This window comes from Clytia hemisphaerica, unplaced genomic scaffold (genome assembly GCF_902728285.1).
Source record: "Clytia hemisphaerica strain Z4C2 unplaced genomic scaffold, Clytia hemisphaerica genome assembly, whole genome shotgun sequence".
Lineage (NCBI taxonomy): Eukaryota > Metazoa > Cnidaria > Hydrozoa > Leptothecata > Clytiidae > Clytia > Clytia hemisphaerica.
The window spans coordinates 366,298-390,715 of record NW_027103848.1 but is presented as its reverse complement, the minus strand read 5'-3'; the positions used below and the strand labels follow the sequence as shown (position 1 = coordinate 390,715).

The 24,418-nt window shown below is 36.6% G+C and overlaps 1 protein-coding gene across 1 annotated transcript in view; it reads left to right on the top strand.

Annotated features, from left to right (window-relative positions):
• The window catches only part of LOC136807550 (lipopolysaccharide-responsive and beige-like anchor protein), a 50,342-nt gene extending 26,595 nt beyond the window's left edge, over positions 1-23,747 (top strand). Inside the window, exons 32-53 of the mRNA XM_067064135.1 lie at positions 8,670-8,828; positions 9,459-9,631; positions 9,784-9,901; positions 10,637-10,739; positions 10,968-11,083; positions 11,602-11,714; positions 12,060-12,203; positions 16,873-16,992; positions 17,465-17,518; positions 17,651-17,749; positions 18,100-18,172; positions 18,344-18,438; positions 18,711-18,794; positions 19,171-19,195; positions 19,402-19,542; positions 19,816-19,878; positions 20,062-20,217; positions 20,435-20,611; positions 20,840-20,941; positions 21,436-21,638; positions 21,914-22,065; positions 22,553-23,747. Of these exons, the coding sequence (XP_066920236.1) occupies positions 8,670-8,828; positions 9,459-9,631; positions 9,784-9,901; positions 10,637-10,739; positions 10,968-11,083; positions 11,602-11,714; positions 12,060-12,203; positions 16,873-16,992; positions 17,465-17,518; positions 17,651-17,749; positions 18,100-18,172; positions 18,344-18,438; positions 18,711-18,794; positions 19,171-19,195; positions 19,402-19,542; positions 19,816-19,878; positions 20,062-20,217; positions 20,435-20,611; positions 20,840-20,941; positions 21,436-21,638; positions 21,914-22,065; positions 22,553-22,790 (2,708 nt within the window). The 3' untranslated portion in view covers positions 22,791-23,747. The remainder of the gene's footprint in view (positions 1-8,669; positions 8,829-9,458; positions 9,632-9,783; positions 9,902-10,636; positions 10,740-10,967; positions 11,084-11,601; positions 11,715-12,059; positions 12,204-16,872; positions 16,993-17,464; positions 17,519-17,650; positions 17,750-18,099; positions 18,173-18,343; positions 18,439-18,710; positions 18,795-19,170; positions 19,196-19,401; positions 19,543-19,815; positions 19,879-20,061; positions 20,218-20,434; positions 20,612-20,839; positions 20,942-21,435; positions 21,639-21,913; positions 22,066-22,552) is intronic.
• The last annotated feature ends 671 nt before the right edge of the window (positions 23,748-24,418 follow it).

The window sequence follows — 24,418 nt, the reverse complement described above, 5'->3', positions numbered from 1 at the left end:
AAATCAAGGTGTTTAGGCCACTATTACAAACGGCCAGCGTAGAGCAAATCCCTCTCAATGTCATATTTTCCCACTTTCCGGTGGCCGCGAAAACATTCACAACGACGTAAGGAGTATGACATGTCAAATACGCTACTGTTATGAAAATCAGGGTTTTGACCGCTTCGCGTTTATTCCTCGAAGATTGTTTCTCTTGCGCCTTTACTTTTCCAACATGATGGTCAACATAACCTAATTCCACACCCTCTTTGCTCTTGTGTTTCACAACGGTCGTTTTTTCTTTCAACTGATTGTACGACAATACGTTGACAACGAGAGTTGAGCTGACGAAGAATAACTGAGTTGTTGAAACTATTATAGAGGCGGTCTGCATGAACCGGATATGTAATTGATTGTTGATGTACAGCAATGACCAAAAAGAACTTCCAATAGAAATCAAAATCTCCACAAAAATGACGCTGTATATGTACTTCATGCGTACGTGTAGAAAAGGCTTACGTAAAGAGATAAAACGTAACGCGGATATAGTGCAAAAGAGATATGTCCCGTTAAACATGACGAACTGAGTAAACGAAAATATACACAGGAATAAAGCACACGTCATGTGTCGTCCGTTAAAAGTCAACAAAAGGAGGTTTGTCGTGAAGCAAACCATACCAATAATGTCTAATGTCGATAAATAGATGAAAAGCCTCGTCGTGACGCTAAATGGTCGACTCGTTCTGTAGAACGCGTAAATTAACATTATGTTTGATATGATCCCTATTGCGAAAATGATAATCTCGACGTAAAAAATACCACTTTTGGGCGAAAACGCCTGATAATGTGACGGAAATGTCCCGTTAGCGTTACGGCTAAAACACGTTAAGAATTTGAACGGTTGTACTGTCATCTCTTGTCTGTTTTGTCCCCGTTTTGTCCTTATTGAAAAAAATTTTGTTTGATTGTACCGTTGTATTTTTTTGATGTTCTTCAGCCTTCAGTTTACTGTTCAATAGTAGGAAGGTGAATATTGTCGGTCACATCTGCTTCAAACTTCAATCTTTCTTAGTTCTTGTGTTAAGTGACCTTTGATTGAAATTGTAAACATCAAGAAATTAAGATTTTTAATCGTCTTTTATGAGGATAAATTTAAAAGAACCATTTGGTCGTTAAGTATATTGCATGCATGTTATTGTAAGTTCCCTATTTCTTTGCCAAGAAATTCTGTTCAAGTTGACTCAAAATGGGTGAGGACCTTTTCAGCCCCTCAAATAAAAAAATGATGCAATGTTTGCCTACTCAATTCAGGTCTTTAGCCTGAATCCATGATTTCAAAAATGTGAGAGTAATCTTTCCCAGCTGCACTGGAGTATTACTCCACTTCATTTTGCGCCAAAAGCGTCAAATATTATCTAGATATAGCTTTAGAGGATAAATTTGTACCAGACGGCTGTTTCTCATTAAAAAACATCATGTGATGAGATAGGATAAGCTATGTAGGAACTATCTACTGGTAGAAATTAGGCCAATTGGGGAAATATTATTTAAAAAACACGATCGTGCAACCTTTTTACTACCAACCGCGCCGGTAAAGAATTTTATTTCTTTGAGAATAATTAAAAAACGGTAATGATGATTTAATATACTTTACAAATTTGGTATTAGAAATTTTCAAGGTCTGTCTTGGTACAAAACATTTCTTTATAAAAATTACGAATCTTTTTCGTTCTCAAGATATAAATAAAGGAGTTCAACGCACCATTTGCTACTCCTACGTACTTCAAGTTGTACCTAATCGTCCTGTTGCCTGCATCCAATTCAATGAAAAACATGTAAATCGCGTATGGTAAATAGCAAACCAAGTAACAAAGCGTGAGCAGTATTAACGTTTTAACTGCCTCACGTTTCTTATCGAAAGATTCACATTTTGTCGGTTTACCTAAGTCAATATCTTCGCTCCCACTGATCGTGCTTTTCGTTCTCCGTCGCGATTTTTCCAACTGTCGATACGAAAGAACGTTAATGACTAAGATAACAATAACAAACGCAATCAAAATTGATGAAATGTATCTCGAAATTTGGAAAGTATCATTTTTCAGCGTCCCTTGTCTTAACACGACTATGAGTGGCGAAAAAGAACATATATTCCCGATAATTATTTCTGCTATTACAACCCAATACACGTAACGTGAACGGATTCTACGTAACGGCCAACGTAGCGCGATAAAACGTAATACGGAGATCGTAAGAAACAAATCGACCGCGAAAAAGTATTGAAATTGTCCAAACGCAAAGAAAATAAGTAATACGAGACAATGTTGTCCTTTTACTGCTGATGACGTCATTAGAGCGCTTATGGAGAATCCAATAGCCGTCAATACATCCCATACGGACAAACAAATAAACAGTTTGGTCACGATACTAAATGGGCGACTTGTTTTGTAGAAACCATAGATCAACATTGCGTTCAAGACGAAGGATAGCGCGGTGACGACGAAAATTATTCTGTGCTGAGCCAATGAGGGCTTGCTATTTGTGTTAGAGTAGATGGACTGGTTAACAAGTAGGCATGATATCTCTTTGATTGAAGACGAAACCATAGCATAGTCTGTGTCTGAGATATTAGAATTCTTGTAATTTCTTCAGCTATCCTTACAATAAGCGCCTTTTGTATCTCTACTGCACTCGTATCAACTTTGCCTTCTGCGTCAACTCCACCAAGTTTTTCATACATTTATATCCATTAAATTCTCCATGTTATAGAACCACCATCTAATTTGAATTCACTCCGACTCAATGCTGTAGTACGCCACGACATCAATCTTTAACTGGAAAAAATTATGTAACACATAGCTAAAAATTATACAATGTGTTCAGATCTTTCAGCAGCTTCACTCAAAGTAGCTGGCTTAAATTTCATTGGTGGTTCAACAATCTATCTTGCATACTATAACATAACGCTTCTCCAAAAACTGTATTACTTTTCAGCCATTCTTCTCTAATTTTCTCCTTATTAAGCTTTGTGTATATGCGTTAATACATAGAGTCAACAAGGTATTATTTTACTGCGAATTATTCACCTTGTACACGCTTTTTTTAATAACAATACACTTTATAAGAATGTCCGTGATGAAAATGGCCGAAAAATTAAAAATATCACCATCATGGAATTTTGTTACTCAAGCTAAGAATGCCATTTTTAGGGCTTTTTCAAATAGTCCATTACTCCCAATCCCAAGTATAAGGCTCTCTCCTTTCACAAAAATGCCATTTTATGCTTGAGACGTATGTACTAAATGTTAAATCTAGTCTGAATTAGGATCCTAACCTAAGAATGCTGTAAGAGTATTTTCGGATGATTTTCCCAAAACAGAATATCCATGATGAAATGGATTTACACCATTCTTATAAAAAAAAGCGCGTAGGTGAGGTAAGTGTGTAAACGTGTGTGGGTCGTGAGAGGAGATGTTTTTTACAAGGTCAATTCTTTGATTTTTTTCACTGGATGAATAGATTTTAACCACGAATCATCATTGAGTTATAGGATTCTCAATATAACAACTACTTTTACTGATCGTCCAATCATTGCGCTTCTTACAAAAACTTGTCACCCCTTGAAAAGTGAGAAGAATCGTTTAGCATATTTCTTGTAATTGAAACATCTTTGTTACCATGGCGATGTATCAAGCTTTCATCAATATTGACGTCAGTCATTTGTTTCTCACTCTAGCTTCACATTTTCAATATTGACTGAAATTGCTATCCGACATGTTTGCCATACTTATCAGCGTGTCTGTCTTTCGCTTTAACTTTCTACTTACCAACTAGTAAAACGAAGCCGCAAACTATTCCTGTGGGTCATTCTTGCTCATCAAAAAAGTGTTTTGGTCTTCGCCACCATTGACCAATATCTTACGATCGCTTTCAACTTTATCACTGGTCACAACTACAATGTAACTTAGCCCGTTATTTTAGTGATATTCTATCATTTGTTGTTTGGAATTATATTAATGATCATTTTCGATAGAAACTGCGTATTTTCTGTGTTCGCAAGATATAAACGAGAGAATTGAGACCGCGTACTTGCAGATTGCGTACTAAGTAAACGAAAGTTACAATGATCAATGTCTTAACTGCTTCTCGCTTTTTGTTGATCGAATATCGGTTCTGTTGAAGCTCCTTACCCAAGTTTACACCTCGACAGTCCTTATCTCTCGGTGGAACGCGCGGCGCTTTCTGTAGCTCGGCGCACGACAAAAAGTTAAGAATGAAAGTGCAAGTTATCACAGCAGAATATGTGCACGAATCTTACTACTTCAAAAATACCTTATCGGGGAAAACTTCGTCGGGGAAAATTTTCGTCAGGGAAAAATTCGTCACTTGCTGGTAGTTGGTAAACGCATTAAGGCCGGGGAAAATTTTCGTCGGGCAAAATATTCGTCACTTGTCCAAAATTTCGTCACTTTTCCCCGACGAAGTTTTCCCCGATAAGGTAATTAATGTTTTAATCTTAACATGGCGCGACGATACCAGCACGTTAATTGTTTCTTTCAACAAACATCGAGCTCTTATCTTTATTGCTTTGAAAGCCTGTCGTATTAATTCTTAATTAGCCACTCCTTGGATACCTATCAAATGGGGGTTCGGAATAATTAGGGTAGATAGAAAAAATCTAAAATTCTTAAGAAGTTTTCCTGAATATTTTTCAAAGAATCCGAGAGAAATCTTATGTCCCGACTTACCCAGCAAAAAAATCAGCTTCGAGCGAATTTCTGGAGGCAAAGTGGATATACTACACGGGGTAAGTCTCCCTTGCTTTCCGCTTAGTCTGTAGAAAATTTCCGCAGCATGAACGAAGGCTAGAGGAAATTCGTCCGTCATCGGGAACCTTGCTAGTATTAATGACACTGACATGATATCCTGGGAACCCGTCCTGGAGACACCCAATTAATCCTTAAGACGAATTGCATTTTTCGTTGAATGTCATGATTGTTTGCTTAATGTCTTACTCCTAATTCAAATTTACATTGCATATTTTCCCGAATTTTATGATTTTATATGCTATCAACAAAGTTTTTTATATTCCCTACTAGCCTGTACTATTTAATGAATTTGAGCATCTGTTCTTACACACAACAGCTTGACATAAACATTGCGAATTTTCTTCGTTCGAAGAATATACACCAACGAATTCAGTGTGCCATTCCCGATTGCGATGTACAAAGAAATATACCGCACCTTCCTGTTACCTTTCCCAAAGGAGTACACAAAATTGTATACTGTGTGTTGCAGGTTACACGCCAAATAACAAAAAGTTATCAGAAGTAAAGTTTTGACCGCTTCTCGTTTTCTAGCCAACGATTCTTGTTGCTGCTGTGCAGTATTACCATTACTATTTTCCGTATCTTTCACACGCTTCGATATTCCAAGCTGTGAATAGGAAAAGATGTTAACGATGAGAGTTAAAATATTGAAAATAATCAAATTTGCTGAGTCACACATGAGTAACAAATATAAGCTGTCATCTCTCTTAGTTTTAAGCACTAAAAACAACGGTAGAAATGTGACGAAGGTAGCCATCATGAGTTGAATAATTAACGCTACGTAAACGTATCTATTACGTACGCGCGTGAACGGCCAACGTAACGCGATGAAGCGTAACGTGGAAATAGTCAAAAATAAGGAGGCTCCAAAATAAAACTGGATTTGACTGGTAGAAAACAAAGTCAAAAGCAAAATACAGTTCATTTTGTGATAAGAATTCATCAAAGTACCATAAACTACAAATCCTACTGGAGTCATGATATCCCATACGGACAAACAAACGAACAGTTTGGTCACGATACTAAATGGGCGACTTGTTTTGTAGAAACCATAAATCAACATCACGTTCAAGACGAACGATAGCGCGGTTACAGTGAAAATGGTTTTCCCAGACATATTCTTGTCAAAGTTCATTGAGTTATTGTATGGTATTGACTGGTTCCAAAACATGCATGAAATTTCGTTCATTTCTTTATGATATGACATTTTCCTGTGAATGTGGAACCTGGGATCCTATTTCTCAAATTAATCTTGATTCGTTAACAGTCCTTTATACGATTTCCTCTCCTTCGAAGTTTACAGATATCTTTGTTGATGTTGTGTTGCTTCCAAGGATAAACTAATGAACGCGGTAAGCGTTTTTACGACAGGAAACTACCACTGTCAAACTCAGGTTTTTTCTTCTTGATGATTTTTGCAACTGGTGTTTTTTCTTCAAAAGCTCGATTTTTCGATGTCTTTGTTTATGTACTAACAGTCTCTTGTGAATGAGTTATCAGTACTGACAGTCCTGGTAATACCCCTTCGGAAAATTTCTTGATTGTCCTTTGGCTCTCGTTATTGTTAGCGAGTTGAAATCAATATTAATATTGGTAATTTATGAGGGAAGCGTACATTCCTAATTACGAGATTTTTAGCTCTACTTTCTTGATGATTTGTTTGTGATTAGTGTTTATTTTTCTAAGTGAAAAAGAGTTGTTTATTGGTGAAAGTGTTTTCATCATGAGTTCTTATGTTTGGGAAAGTAATTTTGACTAATTTACACTAAAAATCCAAACGGGATAATCATTTAAAACACCTGCGCAGGATCCATGGCTCCTTCAAAATTCATATAACGGTTCCTTGAAATTGAAGTAAGAAAAACGACGTGGAATTTCAGAAACTTTGACGCCTGAGAAAATAAAACAAGTTCGACCGTGAGTTTTGGGCAGTACAGACCACCAATTAACTGGACAGCTGTTTCTTTAATATACGGAGAGATCTATTTAGATCTGTACTTAAAAAGATACGCTTCGATATGGGCACACCGACAGTCCACCAAATATCATGTATGCTAATCAACCAAACACTTTATGCATCACCGATCGATACTTCAAAGACGTTGAAAATCCAAGCAGTCATCATTTTCACCGTCACTCTATTATCCTTCCTCTTAAACGCAATGTTGATCTATGGTTTCTACAAAACAAGTCGCCCATTTAGTATCGTGACCAAACTGTTTATTTGTTTGTCCGTATGGGATGTATTGACGGCTATTGGATTCTCGGCTAATTCTCTGTTATTGTATGATTTTATCAATAATCAAAAGAAAGATTGCCTGCTTTTGCTAGCCTTTTTTGCTTTCAATCGATTTCAATTTTACATTGGTGTGAATTTACTTTTGATCATTTCCACGTTACGTTTCATCGCGCTACGTTGGCCGTTCGCGGTAATCCGTAACAGATACGTGAGTGTTTTTCTGGTCACTCAAACTTTGACTGGTGCCATCATTGCCTCCGTACCGATTTACATAACTATAGGACAAAGAACCTTCAACGGAGCTTTTCAAACCGGCCGATACATCTCCTCACTGTTAATCTTTTTCGTAACTCTAACATTAATCATTAACGTATTATCGTACGTGCAACTTGAGAAAGCGCGACGTGTAACTTCACCGGAAAACAATAAAGGAAGTTCTGTACCAGGTAATCTAACCAGACAACTGCAACAAACACCGAGCAAGGAAAAACGAAAAGCTGTTATTACATTAATTATCATCACTTTCTGTTACCTTGTATGCAATCTCCAATTCACAGTCTATAGTTTCGTCTACGAGCTGGATGAAGGGAGCCGGGAAATCAGATGTGCGATGCTTTATGTGGCGATCGCAAATGGTGGTCTTAATTCTCTTATCTATATCTTGCAAACAAAGAAAATACGTTCTTTCTATAAAGAATTCTTTCGAAACCTTGTTTAGTGGTTGTAAACCTATTGATTATTATGGAACACACGCATTTACCGTGATAACTCGACTCTGTCTTTATCACAAGTCACTATAGCATAACAACTCAGGCGTGTAGGGTCTGATACTGCTTTTTAATATACGAATAGTGGATCCTCTACATTGTACGCAGTAGCGGCATTCGGCTTTCCTCGTTTATTATTTGACTGGGACCTGTCAGTCCCACTTGTTTGTAGTGTAGCATGCTATCTAGACGAGCAATTTGGGCATAACAAGAAACTAAGCAAAAATAGTGGATAGGACAAATTGTAGTTACATAAACTAATATTATCCCGTAAAAATTATGATGTCATTATACCTATATTTATAACTATAAGTATACTATATAATTATATCTATATATTCATTTCAATAACTGTATTACGTGTATTTCGATAAGCGTCTAACTTGGTTGCTTCCAAAGAGATTTTTAGAGTATAAACAACCATATTAGTTCAAGATCCCCTGGCCCTTAAGAAATCATTTTTTCTGAATAGACTCTTCAATAGTTTGACTTGTTTCGGATATTAGCATTATATACTTTTGAAATCTAAGCGTAATTAAATGCATTGACTGCTATAAAATTGATATGCATTTGTTGTTAACTAAGGTCAGAGGAGCCCTTAGGCTGCTGGCATCCACTAACGGATTCGCGCTCCTTGTGCAACATGCGGTTTTTTGGAGGTCTGCGATTTAGACTAAGGAGGCATTTAATATCACACTTTCGATATTTGAAGACCTGCTAAATCTTTCTAACCTTCGGATACTAGAAATTTTACAAAGCCCTTTTTGTCAGGAAATACATGCTTACACTTCCAGTATAACGACCAGGGCTTGGAACAATGATCTTAAATCATTTTCAACTTTTCTTTAAAACCACTAGAAATCCCACCGGATAAGCCACCACCGTTGAAATATCACTTGTACACCAAGAAGACAGTAGAAAACAAGAATTCACAACAGCAACAACCACAACAAGCTCATGATGAATCTGCTTTCTTCTCCGAGTCTGAAGATGATGAGGATCTGGACACTACTCATGGTTTGTTTAATTTCATTTTCATATTTTTATGTTAAATTTAAACTGAATGGTTTGTTTAATTTCATTTTCATATTTTTATACTAAATTCAAACTGAATAGACCTTTTCATAAATTACGTTACGAACATCACTTGCCTCGTTTTGAAATTAATTTCATGGTGATTAACTCCCAGCGGATTTTCTTACAGCTTACTTCCTATTCATAAAAAAATCATTTAATGTCTCAAGAGACATAATCACCATGGTAATTGTTTGAATACGAGGCAAGTGATGTTCGTGAAGTAATTCATGAAAAGGTCTATTCTAGCATTGAATACTTTACCGGAACTTTTTACACCGGCTCTCTTTGGCGCTTATGTTTTGTTGTTTTAAAGGCTGATCCTTATTGATGTAGTCCTGCAGTTAGAAAGTTGTGTAATCAGGGCGGCCAAAGGGGTCTTAATTCTTAGGGTAACTCAAGATAAAAAATTAGATGGTAAAAAATATGACGCGAGTATTGGAAGTACCCTGTGCCATTCCATATTGTGAGTTATAAGTAAGACTATAAGAACACTCGTTGTTTTTTAAGAACAGAATACTATATTTTGACATAATATATACGTGAATTTTTCTTTCTTATTGCATTTTTTAGACGACAAGCAACATTTTTACCAGCAACAACAACAAAGCAGTATACTGTTGACCGCTGATTGTCTAGTCATTTCACCAGGAGCAGCTATCCCAGGAACACTGGCAATAACCAATGATTCAATTTACTATACAGCTGATGAAGATTCAGAAGATATGAAGAAATTAGATCAACAGGTTTGGCTAGATGGTCAACTTTAGTCAATCTTAGAACCCATATATGCCATGAACTGTATAAACTCTACTGCTCATGGGAACGTTGTGTTCAGAATTTTTTCAAAGAGAAATTACCTTTTAATTAAATTGTAAATTTTGAATACTTTTTTCAGATTTTGATGTACAATGATTGTTTGAACATCAAATGTTCCTTCGTCAACATCGTCGCCATTTACTCGAGAAGATACCTTCTGCAAAATAAAGCCATCGAAATCTTCCTCGCCAATCGAAGTAAGTATCAGATTTTCGTAGTTCTAAAACCAATATGAACACGCTCGATCCGTAACGGAAACCATACCGGAGCGCCGGAGCGATACGAAAACTTAACGTCTGAGCATGGTCTCAGAATCATGGAACTCGTGATCGTGATGTTGAACGGCATTCGCTTCAAGGAATGAAAATGCAAATACACAACTATGAACCCTGATTGATTGGGTTTAAGTTTTCGTGGGTCTATAGACGTACACATCCGATTTCTATAGCGAAAAACGAAAAACTATTTACTGTTACGTCGGCTTGGTGGTCGATAGATACTTACTCTTAGGTTCCAAATAAACGAGGGGGGATTGGAAAATTTTCGAGATCTTAATAAACGGGGGGACCTAATTGCCGAGGGGGTTGTTGGAAATTGTACTTCTGAAAACCCAAAAATAAGGTAAATATAGGCCAAAGTCAGGCTATTTAGAGAAAAATAAGGGACCTTCTCTTTGACAGCTGAAAAGATTCTTAAAAATTAATAAACGGGGGGAGGGGAGACTAATAAGGTCAGGGGGTTGGAAAATTAACAAGCGGGGGGGGGGGGGGGTTCGTTTATTTGGAACCTAAGAGTACTTAGATTAACATCAGGTGCTATGTAAACATGTCTTGATACTTAACAATTAGTATTAGTAATGATCGGTAGACAGGTGCCTGCACTTTATCGATGGCACTGATTTATCCTAATGACTTCAATTTTCTTTTTTAAAGGAAGTTTCATGTTTTCATTCGAATCACACGAGATTGTAAAGAAGATTGTGCAAATTTTGCCACCTGTTGGTATCGGACCTCTCTTTAGTCTACCCATAACCAGGTAAGAAATAATTCTTTCATTTTTAAATTGAAGCTGAACATCTGGCTCGTATGATTTTCTCATACGTTGGTCCTTATCAGGGGCAAAATATTAACTCAAGAGATTTTGAGCAATTTAAACCATGGATATAGCCCATCAAATTTAATGACACGGCTAGGAGTTTTTTTTATCAAGAAAAATTTGTTATGGTGAATATTGATCCATTTCTTCTCATTATTCTCTTCTCAGAGGGACGTCTTTGGCATCCCCACGTGCCTTGTTTATGAAGTCCAACATGTTACATCGATGGCAAAACAAAGAAATCTCTAACTTCGAATATCTTGTGTTCTTGAACACTGTTGCTGGTAATTTTGTTTCTGATCTGACAAACAAAACAAAATTGAAAATATTTTATAAGTAATGAAACTTTCCACATAATACTAAGACAAAATCCCAGGCTAAATCCTCTACCTTTCCCAGGCAACAAAAAAGCCTTACGATATGCCCAATGCCACGCTTACGGACCATACGATAGGTCCAATGCTATGGAAGTACATTATCCTTGTAATCAAGAAGCTGTATTAAAACAAGGTGGTTCACGCGTTCGAGATGTGAAAATGTTGTGACATAGTTTCATTTCCTATAGAAGATTCAATTCTAGCTCCTTTTGGGTTGTAAATTCATCAGTTTATTGTATTGTTTGATGCACAGCTCCATGTAATCATAATTTAGTCTAGTACCCAATCTCCTACTATTTGTTTACACAGCATTTCTAAACAAAAGAACAAAAACTTTCTCCTGGCGCCATACGATGCTTTGCAAGTATAGAGGCGTGCCTCCTTTCTTTATAAAAAATATATCTTAATTCTTTTTCATGCATCAGGGCGCACGTATAATGATTTGAGTCAGTATTTTGTGTTCCCGTGGGTTCTACAAGACTACGAAAGTCAAAACATCAACTTGAAAGATCCTTCCGTCTATCGTGATCTGTCAAAGGTGAGAATACATATTTCCAATGTTCACTAGAAAACTGTTGTTAGAGTTAAAACTCGCTAATTCGAACTTGAAAAGGGAAATCTTATTTAATCGAATTACAGAAAGATTCGAACTATAGAAAGATTTTATGAGATTTTCACCTTAACACTAATTGAGAATTATCTCAATAAAAAAATCGAATAATAGAAGCTTGAATTAGTGAAAGTCTACTGTGTTTTTCTTTCGCATGTCTTCCTCTTCCTCCACATTCGTGAGTTTGCTTACATCTAAACCTTTTAAATTATAAAGGTAAACCCTCTACAAAACAAATACAAATTCTAACTTGCAAGTTGCTTTTTCTTACAGCCTATTGGAGCATTGAACCCATTCCGTTTGGGTCAATTCATCGAACGTTTCAACTCATGGGATGATACCGATGGTGTACCACCGTTTCACTATGGCACTCATTATTCCACTGGTGGATTTGTCCTCAACTGGCTTGTCAGACTGGTAAGGATACACCTATCAACCCTTAGCGGCCCGGTTATCTTTTGAAGGGTACTGGTAAGGATATTATATCCTCGGTGCATGGCATTTTTATGCTGCCTCTAAAACAAACGAAACAAAGTCCCGTTAAAACTCTATTCCAAACTATTTTTAGCATTTGAATAAATTTGAATTTAGTGACATTTACACATTCGACGGGTTGGGATAATAAAAGGCAATAAAATTATCTAAAATACAACGTCTATCTGTCAAACCTTTAAGAAGCTGCAGTACGTGCTACTCTTTTTTTTTTTTTTTTTTTTTTTTTTTTTTTTTTTCTTTATTGAAACAAAGACACGTGTACACTACGAACATAAATTACAAAACATTACTTAAACATAAAATATAGTCCCTCCCCCCGCTAGGAACTAACGTTATATCGCCAGAGGTACTAGACTATGTAAAAAATAAATAAATAAGTAAATAAAGAAAATCAAAAGAAAAAATCTTGGAGAAGGAAGCTACAGTTGTTAGGTAAAAGCCTAAAATAAAGCACCGCTAAACCTTCCAGTTTCGTTAAGAAATTCAACAACAGAACAAAGAATAGATTTATTTAGATTTGAAGTCAAACTTTCATCCCCATATAATAAAAGCCGACAGAAAAAAGGAGGGTTAAGTGGCGGATGAAAAATAATGCCTAGGGTCTGAAGTTTGTCGAACAAAGATTGTCTTGCATGGGAATATATAGAGCAGTGCAGAAGAAAGTGTTGAGTGTTTTCAACAGAGTTAGTTCGGCAACCACAGAAAGGGTCTAAAGTGTCGCGGAAGCCATGTCTAAATTTATGCTCGTTGAGATGGCTGAAACCGACCCGAAGTCGATTAAGAAAGATCACTCCTTGAATGTCAGGAACATCAAAAACATGGGATTGCTTGGGTCTCAAAAATTCATAGATTGCTTTTTTGAAAGTTTTAATTGAAGGTAGATCTCGTATATTACCTCCCAGAACATTCCACTGAGATATGCAGTACGGAAAAAAAGTGTTACGGAAACGTTCAGTTCGTATATTAAGAGGATAAATAGGATTTCTTGTTCTAAGGCCACCTGGTGCTGTAAGTCTTACTGGCAGGTAGTTACGTAAATACGAAGGGGCTAAATTGTTAATAATTCCATAGAAGAATGTCATTCTTCTAGCAAAGCGCCTGTTAGCAAGACTTTCAAGACCAAGTTCTGAATATAGTTTTTCTTGAGACGTTCCACGAAAACAGCCTGTTATAGCAAGGCAGGCATTATATTGAATAGATTCAAGCTTCTGCACAAAGGTAGCATTTCCTGGGCGGTCATATACGATATCACCATAATCAAGATGAGGCCTAATGAAAGATTTATAAATGGTTAGTAGAGATCTCCTAGGCACATGCTTGCGAAGTCGGTTAATAAGACCAATTCCTTTATTGGCCTTTTGTATCTTCTCATCTAGATGGCGATCAAAAGAAAGTTTTGAATCTAAGATTAAACCAAGATGTTTCTGGTACTCACTGGTCGCGATATTAGAGTTATTAAAGGATATTACTGGAGCATTAGGAGGAGTGAGTCTACAGGTAAAATAGACTTCAACAGCTTGCTTAGATGGGTCAGGGTTAAAAGACATCTTCCATTGATGAGCCCAATCAGTTATCCTGGAGAGATCTCTGTTAAGTACATCAAGGCTCAAGAGTTGATCAATCACAAGAGAGAATAAAGAGGTATCGTCAGCAAAGATCTTGGGTTTTGACTCAAGGTTTTCTGGAAGATCATTAATATAAATTAAGAAGAACAATGGACCAAGAATCGAGCCTTGAGGTACCCCTGCATTGATTCGCTTCCACTCAGATGTTTTCCCATTCAACACAACTCTCTGATGCCTATCGTCAAGAAAGCTGCGAATTAAGGAAAGTAACGGTCCAGTCACCCCATAAGATTTGAGTTTAAAGAGTAACCCATCGTGCCACACCCGATCGAATGCCTTTGAAATATCTAAAAACACCCCCCTGGTATCTAGAGAAGGATCTTTGTCAAACCCTGTATAAATATCATGCGTTATGGATAACAACTGAGAAATGCAGGAATCCCCCTCCCGAAAACCAGACTGACAAGGAGAAAATAAGTTGTTATTTTCAAAATATCTGTAAAGTGTATCATAAATACACTTTTCATATATTTTTCCAAACACAGGAAGAAGAGACACTGGTCTGTAGTTTTTGGCTATGCTCCTGTCTCCCTTTTTATAGACAGGAACCACGTTTCCTTTCTTCCACTGTGATGGGAAGATGCCAGAGTTGATAGAAAGATTAAATATACTAAGCAAAGGTTTTACTAGAGACTTACCACAGATTCTGACCATACGAGTAGAAATATTATCCCACCCATGGGCCTTGTTAACATTCAAAGAATTAATAATAGACTCGATTTTTTCTTCTTCAAATACAAGATTATCGAGTCTGGAGTTAGTAAGAAATTGTTCAGGTGGCAAAACACTGCCAGTATCGATAAGTGAGCATTGGTTTGAAAAAAAAGAGTTGAAAATATCGGCCTTCTCAGAAACATCGCTTACAAGGACGTTTCTTTCATTTCGAATAGGTGGAATTTTCGGGGTTTTACGTACGTTCAGAAACTGCTTCAGAGTAGACCAGTATTTCTTACTTCCTATGTTTGGATCATTTAAAGAGTTGCCAAGACGAGAAAAATAGTTATCCTTGGCAGTCTTGATGGCCAATCTACACCTGTCAACCATGTCAACAAGTGCCTGACCATCTAAAGGATTTCCCCATTTTCTCCAACGACGATATATCTTAGCCTTATCCAAAAGCATCTGCTTTATCTCAGGAGTCATCCATAACGCATCTTTGTCTCTGATGGTGATAGTTTTATTTGGAACAAAATTAGAAAAAATATTAAGTATATATTCAGAGAGAAGGGAAACACGATCTTCTACGTTGAGTCCCAGAAAGGAGGTTTCCCAATCAATGGCATTCAGGGCAAGCACGATTCCCCTCTCATCAGCACGAGAAAAGTCCCAAATCTTGCGTTTATAGGCTGGAGGGAATGTAGTTTGAAAGTTTAGTTTTACGAAGGGTATCTGGTGGTGGCAACGTGGATTAAGTGAAGGTAAAACCCCGGAGTCTAAAATAGGAGTCCGCGAAGATGAAAAAATAAGATCAATGCAAAAAGGAGAACACCCAGGACGAAGATGAGTCGGCTCATCAATCAGTTGATGTAACCCATATTGTGAAGCTAACTCGCTAATGTCCCTCTCCCTGAGAATTTGTGATATCACCAGTCCACCAAACTGAGTTTCTTGCGTTAAAGTCACCGAGAAAAATAGCTAAAGTAGGAGAAACATTATAAATTTTTCTGATAGTTTCCTCCAATTTTTGTTTAAATGCAGAAAATTCTTCTGCATTTTGACTAGGAGTTCGGTAGAGAAGACAAAGAAGAAGTTTTTTCGAACCAGATTTAACTTCACAAACAAGGCACTCGTCAAGAGAAGACAACTCAGGCCTTCTATCAACAGAAAGACCCTCTCTATAAATAAGACAAACACCACCTATTTTTGAGTTAGATGGGTGATCACATCTGAGCAACTCATAATTTTCTATCTTCAACCTCGAATCATCGCTCTCGATAGAAGAATCGAGAAACGACTCACCAACGCAGAAGATATCAAACTTGTGAGCACTCAGAAAGGCAGTAATTTGAGCAATCTTTGAAAATTTATTAACCCAAACGCTGTTTAGATTCCAATGAGAAATTGATAAGGTGTTATCTTTCTCTCTCGGCCCCGGGTTAGACTCAATATCTCCTGCCAAAAGGAGAAGGCTAAGCTGAAAAAGTGTATAAAAATATTGTAACCAGAAAAGATGGAAACGATAGGGGAGAAGATTTGGTAACCCCCAAAACATAAGATTAATACATAGACTCAGGCTTACTCTCCCGAAAAGATATTTGCAAGAGTTAAAATTTCCAACGCACGCTCTATACTGCTGTAGACTTATTCCCATATCAAGCCATCCGGTTCGACAAATCCAAAACCAAAACAAACCTTACAGATGTAGCTCCAACATACACATAAAATAGTAAAAAAGATACGACAAGACATTATAGAAAAAAAAAGATTTGATAAAAAGTAATTAGGTAGAAAATACTCGAACACAAATGTAATGATAATCACACCCGTAATCAAAGTGCAGGTGATAAAAAGACAAAAGAAAAGCAATTAATAATCACTTTCAGTGTAGAAAAAGGGCATTATATAAAATGCAAAAACGGCAGATGGTTTAAAAAATGTTATAAGGAAAAAAATAGAGATTGACGAAAAACAAAACAAAAACACAACAGAAAAAAAACTCTGTTTTCAAGATTATGTCAGATTATGTGCTACTCTTGGTTAAGTTTGTAAGAGCACATTGTTAATCTTAAATGTTACTTATAGTGTTTGAAGTTCTCCCGTCTAAGACGGATTTCCGTCTCGAAATTTTGCATAATTCATCAAAATTCCTAAAATAATAAATGCTAATTTTCTATATATAAAATCCATTTTCCGTTTCAGACGGAACGTTTCATGCTAATCATATATAGATACTAGACTTTCGCCACAATTTACCTCGCTGTATTTACCTCGCTGTATTTACAATTGAATCGGCTCTTACTCTTTAGGAACCATTCGCTTCATTGTTCTTGAGTTTACAAGGTGGCAAGTTTGATCATCCACTCCGCACTTTCTCATCCATCAAACGGGCTTGGGATAATTGTCAACGAGATACTTCGGATGTTAAGGTAAAAAAGAACATTTCCCTTTCTTTTCTACGTGGCTTGCTTTTTCAAAAACCTTTTCAAAAGTTAAGTGGTTGGGCTTCTGAACTCCATTTTTTTTCTAGAAATACTGATTGAGGTAGGAAGCCTAAAGATTTTGGATAATTTCCACGAATGTGACAGGCTCCATAGCAACCATTTTGGCCAGACAGGTTTAGGTCTTTTATTTAAACCAGAAATTGCACTAGGAAACGATGAGAATTTAATGAATAATTTGATAAAGAGAAAAATAAAAGATTTTGATTTAAATTGGTTTCTAGGCGAGATATAGGGTAGCTACGAAGCCATGCTGTAATATTTAACTTTTTATAGAGTTGAAATAGTGAAAATATTCAATATAGTACAAAATGAATTTTTTCCTAACGTTAATGGCCTTCCCCTACCTTAATATCTTTCATTTTAAAATACTATCTATCGTTATCTTATCTTGCTTTAGGAGCTGATTCCAGAATTGTTCTACCTTCCAGATTTATTCCGCAATTCTAATAAGGTTTGATTTTATAACAAAAGGTTTTTTTGTATGGAATACTGTTCATCTTGCTCTAAGTCTTTACTTTATTGAAAGATTTGTACACTGCAGCTAAATTCAGTTTTTCCCAACATTTTATTTTCTGCTTTTTAGTTTGTATGGGGTGAAGGTGAAGATGGCAGGCAAATTAATCACGTTGAACTTCCACCATGGGCCAAAACACCTGAACATTTCATTCAAATACATAGAGAGGTTTGTGAAAATTTCTTGTCTACCGCCGGGTTTTTTGCATCTAAGAGGTAGCTTTTTATTGCCCTTTTGGATTCTACGTGAAATTCTGCGTTGATTGGTACATACAAATTGAAGGCATTTTAAGTAAGCCACAGGGGCCTCAGTAGTCAACTTCCATCAAATTCCAAGCGGTCGAATTTCCGTTAAAACTACTAACGTTTCCCGGCAAAAAATTGAAACGCTTTCGAACAGAAGTACTTTGATTAAGCTGAATATTTGTCTGCCGGAGTAGCGAGGGGGGTGGGGAGTGCCGGTATAGCCTGAACTTTCCTTGGCATCACTTGTATTTGATATTTTACTCTTCTTTTCAGGGACTGGAGTCAGATTATGTGTCCAATAACCTCCACAAATGGATAGACCTCATCTTTGGCTACAAACAAAAAGGTATAATTTTTTTCTGAAAATGCTGTTTACCCTCAACAGCCAGCAGCAGCTGAAAAAGTTAGCGAAATTAGCCATTTACTCTTGAATCTTGGTCGATTTTTTAACTTTACCGCGTGAGCAATAAATTATACAGCAATCAATACATCTTATTTGATCGTTTCTCACCTGCAGGCAAAGAAGCAGAACATTCGGCGAACGTTTTTTACCATCTGACATACGAAGGGAGCGTCAACTTGGATGCTGTCACTGATAATGTTACCAAAGAGGTACACAAGTTGTCATTTTCTTCTGACTTTTCAAAAGATGATCAAGTCAAATCTATCGGGTTGTATGAAGAGTTGAGACCAAAATAAGGTCAAAGAAAACTGTTCTAAGGATTTCTGTCGAAGTCATCGACAATCAGAAAACCGTTTTTTAAACACCTTCTGTTCTACTAATCCCATGTACGTTAGATTGGACAATTTGCTTGGAAATTTACTAAACAAATTGTTATCGAATGGTGTTAGCTGAAAATTAAATTCTTCTCTCTCCGTTTAAGGCGTTGATGCAACAAATCAAAAGTTTTGGTCAAACGCCACATCAAATATTGAATACGCCCCATCCGCCACGTAACAACACCAAGGTATAATTCTCTCTTGATTATGAGAATATATTCCATCTTTATCGAATTATTTTTTGTCTCTATCAGATATAGTGAGCTTAGCTTAAAAAGGGGAAGGCGAGAACTTATTTTGGCAATTGACAGAAATTAGAAAAAAAGTTGGTTATAAGATGAGAACAGCAACTAATGTAATTCTGGCAAAATTCACCATTTCACTACCTACCATCCTGTTAGTTGAAACTTTAACGCTGTAGGGATTAGGAATAGGATTGCATCAGATTACATCAGATTACTTTAAAACACCAAAAAGGATAATTTCTTTCGTCATCTTTTATTTAAAAAATTTACCAGTGAATGTGTGTAAAATAAGATTTCTTATCATTTTTTACAAATTCAGGAAGAAATCCAAGAACCGCATAAAAGTAAGATTTCAACCATACCATCTTCACCCTCTAAATGTAATGCTATCAGTGGTTAACTGAATTTAAGCTTATCTATGCAGTATCTAGTTTTCAATTTTTTAAGCTCTTGAAATTATGGAACAAAATCTAATAAAATTACATCACTTTACAGCTTTGCCCGTAATAATCGATGTAGGTAAAAGTAGCTTTGTGCATTTTTCCTTCAGGTATCTTTTTATCATTCCCGGTGACTCCGGAAGTTCCGGTAACTCACGTAGCCGCATACACAGGAAAGAAGTCCAGCATGCCAGCCATCATTACCATTTCATGTAATCAAGTCTTTTCTGTCAACAAATGGATCAATTTTGGTGAGTATTTCGTCCCTCCAGTTTCAACTTCTTGTTAAGTTAAGGAACTGAAATTATATTTTGTTTTTTGGCGGGAACTCTAAGCCCGCTACTCGTAAGGGCGGCACACTACCGTGTATAATTTGCCTCTCCTGGAGATTTGTTAAATTACATTTCTCGATTAGATCGTAAAATATCTGGAAAAAGCAGTCTTTCCTATCTGGAAAACCAGTGTTTTCGGTAAGATATCAACTTTATTTTTAACATATTGTTACTGTTGTTTTTTTTTAACAGGTGGCTCAATAACATCATACCATTCATTGAAAAATGTCCAGATTGAACAAGATCCATCTTTAGGTAAGGCGTGATAAGCGTTGTGAATCAAATTTCATTTTCTTCACCCTACAGACCATCCGGGCTTTTTTTCGTCCTCTCAGGATTTGAATAACGCCCCGCGAGACAGACTTGTATACTTCATCATTTCATTTGATACACTAATCCATGATTTACCCATTCACAGAATTTCCCCCTTTTCTGCAGAAACGAATCAAGGAAGATTACGTCGTCAACTCGGTGAACCGTTACATGAAAGCGTCACAGTGACGTCATCATGTTTTGCAGTAGCATCCAACAACAAGTTCATTTTCGCTTGTGGTTATTGGGACAAAAGTTTCAAATGCTTCTCAACGGAGACGGGTATGTTTCCTTTCGTGAGTAAATCTCATCAGAAAGTAATCCTAAAGCTGATTATAAAAGCCCAATTTTCTGAACGCTGAGATACTTTGGTACTTTTTTCAAATTTATAATATCATATCATTCTTTTTGTGACTTATGAGTCAAATACTATTTTTTTCCTTTTGTTTGGTTAATTCAGTGTCCCATCTATCTACTAAATCTATCCATCCTTTTCCAGGCAAATTGACGCAATGTGTGTTTGGCCACTGGGATGTTGTGACATGTCTCGCTTATTCGGATGATGATCTGACTATGCATAATGGGATCATTGTATCTGGTTCACTGGATGCAACTGTCCTCGTATGGATCTGGGACCAAAAAGGACACAAAGTGATGGGACCCTCAGATAACTCTGGTAAGCTGAACTCACTTTAGGATGTTTTTGTATAACTTGTTTGCTTTGATTCCCGGTAGTGAATCTCAGTCGGTAGAGAATTCGCCTTGCATTAAAATAATTGTAGGTTCAATCCCAGGCCACGGCCAAAATCAGCGAGTGATTTACTAAGCTGTGAGTCGGAGTCGCGTTCTATTTAAACATTCGATTTCCAGTCCAGCGCAAATATTATTTCATTATTTTTTTCAGGGAGTGGTTCAACACCGATCGCAATATGCACTGGGCATGAGTTACCGGTCACGTGTGTTGACGTCAATACTTCGATTGGTATCATTGCTAGTGGATCCGTGGGTATGTTGACATCATTGTCATTAAATCACACTTATTTTGCTGGCTTATGGATGTTTTGGGGGGGGGCTTAGTGCATTCTTCCTCCTTGAGGATTTGGTGTTTGTACATTTTGTCACATCAAAATGCCCATCCATTCAGCGTGATCCATTTTCACCTGATTTGTAGTACATGTCTCAGCACAGCCCTCTGTCAAGTTTTGGTAAAATATTAAAGACTCTCTCGGTTCAAACTGACTTCTGAAACAGTTGTATTAAACTGATTTGAACAATAGTTAGAGTAGAAAAATTGTATATGTTTTGTCCGCATGATAAATATTCAAATCCAAAAAGGAAGAAGAAATTAAACTTCTTTCCTAATTTTGTCAAAAGTGTACAGAGCGAAGGCTTGCTACGTGGTACTTTTCTATAAACAGACCTGATATCTACGGAATTTCAAAACTCCATCATAATAAATGTGAAAGTAGTGCTCATTTTATCGACTCGTTACTTTTGCAGAGGGAGTTTGTTTGGTGCACAGTTTAAGTGGGGAATTATTACGAAGTTTGAAAGGACCATCAATATGCATACACCCAAGACTTGTCAATATCTCCAATGAAGGTCAAATCTTGGTCAATTATTCAAATGAGAATGGTCACATGGCAATGTTCTCCTCCAATGGGGAATTAATGGCACATGTTAAATTGACAGAACAAAATCTGGTCAGTGTTTTTCATTTTTATAAAATTGGCCTTTGACTTTTGAAATTCTTCCTACATGGAAACAATTGTTACACACTCTCAAAGAGAGCGTTTTGAATAGCATCGCATAGTGGAAGATGTCACTTTTCTTTTCATGAATGAAGGGCATATTATTCATCGAGTATCCAATTTTCAGCTCGTTTTCTTTGTGATAACGTGCGGCGTAAAGAACGTATGTACCAAAATCTACCAGTGTACGTGTGAATTTAACTATTTGATGTTTGTCTTCCTTACAGAGCGTGGTTTTCACATCTGACGGTTGTTTCTTTGTGACTGGTGGATTCAACCGTTGTTTCCAAGTATGGCGAAGTTTCGATTTGACTCTGTTGAGCGTTTTCCCACCTTGTGATGGCAGTATCAGGTCACTAGCATTAACTCCTGATCAAAAGTAAGTGGCGGTTTTTCTTATTTCATGAGATTCATTACGTAATAATTTCTATGGAAACACCCTGGTTTTTGACAGTAATGGCAAATTTAAACAATTTTTCTCTAGCTACTGGCAAAAACCGGGTGTTTCTGTAAAAAACATCCCGTCATGAATATCGTGAATTCTGGATGCAGAATCCATAAATAGAAAGTGCATTAATTTTTGGAACTGTTAGGAAATCAGAGTCGTATATACAACGTCTTGACTAAGCCGAACTAGTTTTTGATTAAACTGACGCTAACAGCAACCAAATTTGCTACTAAATATTTCAATATGTTGATTTGATGTAACAATAAGAGTTTTACAAAAGCTTGAAACTCGCCCTTAAATGTTAACCCTCTGAATTACCTTTCCAAATTTGTAAGCCTCTAGACGGTTTGAAACTAATTATATCAATCATGTGATAGCATACAATATTCGTTGAAAATACTTTTGAATTTTTTTGCAGATGCATGGTTGCTGGTTTAAGCACCGGTTCAATCATTGCAATGGCCATGGATTTTTCAATCTGGCCACGAGTTTATTCACCACAAAAACCTCCTCAAGAGACACAACCACAAGAATCTGCAGCCTCCTCGGCTTCTGACAACAAAATGAACCAATCAGCTCTCAACAAGAGGACGCTTCTACTGAGAAAGCAAATCAGCAAAATGGTCATAAAGACGAAGAAAACGTATCGCCGATAACTTCTAAGATAAAGGTATCAAAAAAGATAGATGCTGAATCCCCTGATACAAACACGCCGCCTCAGAGGACCTCGTCGCCGACCACGGATCTCGTTGCCGGCGTACCTGACGATAAAGAAGACGTCAAATCGGGAGATGAGAGTGAAAAAGAGAACACTGCAATAGTCGGTGCTGTTCCTGACGAAGAGGAAGAGGAAGAGAAAAATGAGAAGAAACAAGTTTCTAGTCTAGTTCATCCGGTTCCGACGAACGACGGCGACGTGACGACGGAAAACGATGACGAAATCCCAAAGACGTTGTTGGAGACGGCACGCCAACAGCGACCTAATGATTCCAATGTTGCCTGAGTTTGAAAGTTTTGAAAATCATAATCACTGATTAAGAACTCAATAGCTCTGAAAATCAACATTCATTTATTTACCTTAGATACTTGAATGCTGTGAACCGATGCATATCGATGGTTCATTTCGAAAAGTAGGTCTTCAGCAACAAAAAAAGTCCATATCGAACTTTTGCGTTCTACGCGAATGTGCGACATATAGCAGGACTGATAAGTTACAGCATTTTGCATTCTACTTAACTAATATTTTTTGGGTCAAACTGAAAATTTAATATGTGTATGGTGCGAATATTGAAGGCTGGAGGCTGGTGACTTCATCTGGGTGTGTCTGACGAGTCATTCATTTATTCATAATATGGTATGATGACAATTGTGAAAGAAATTTTGTTTTGAATACTTGACATTTTTTACTAAAAAAAATCATCGGTCAGTTAAACTCGATTTCGGAGTATTATCAAATCGAATATTCTGAGGAAAACAATTACAAAAGAAAACCAGATCCATTATTCTTTATATATTTTACATTTAACAAAAATAAAAAATTTAGATTTATTTAAGAACATTTAGTAACTTTAAACCAATTTTTTGACCCAAATAGTACTTTTTTCAGTTTTTAATTTAATCTCTCTGAAATTTTTTGTATAAAGCCTCTTGATAAAGATGAATAAGACCGAGACGTAAGCTATTCTGAAGAAATTGTCGATCCAAAATATTCAAAAATGCTGGATGAACCTCAATTTCAAAATCTCTGTAACTCATTCAATCTTTTAATGAGTATCCTTTGTGAATTCGTATAACTAAAACCGGCACGTAATGCAAAACTTTCTTCTTCCACGAATCTTTTCATCCGCCATTCTCCAACGGTAAAGACTGAGATTTTTTCGGTCATTAGACGCCAGCGAGCTCTCGCAACCAAACTCGAACCCAGTCAGAACTTAGTTTGCTTATTTGCGATTGTATCCATCAGAAAATTCAAAATGGTACAGGAAGCTATGGGTTCGTTTCCTACTATTTACAGCCTGAGATGAAGCGGTGAAAATGTCCTTGGAAAGGTTATTTTGGAATAAGACAATTTTCATTTCGACGGTATGAAACACTTAACTGAGCCGATTATTCATAATTCTATTCTAAATGCTTTGTGGGATAATTTATTTTTTGTGTATAAATTTATTTTGTTGTCAATTTTCATTGTTTTTGTTTTGTTATTGTCAAAATTTTGAACTTGGTATGATAATTATTATTTTTAAATGAAGCATCGTATAATTAATTAATTACTTTCTTTAAAAAT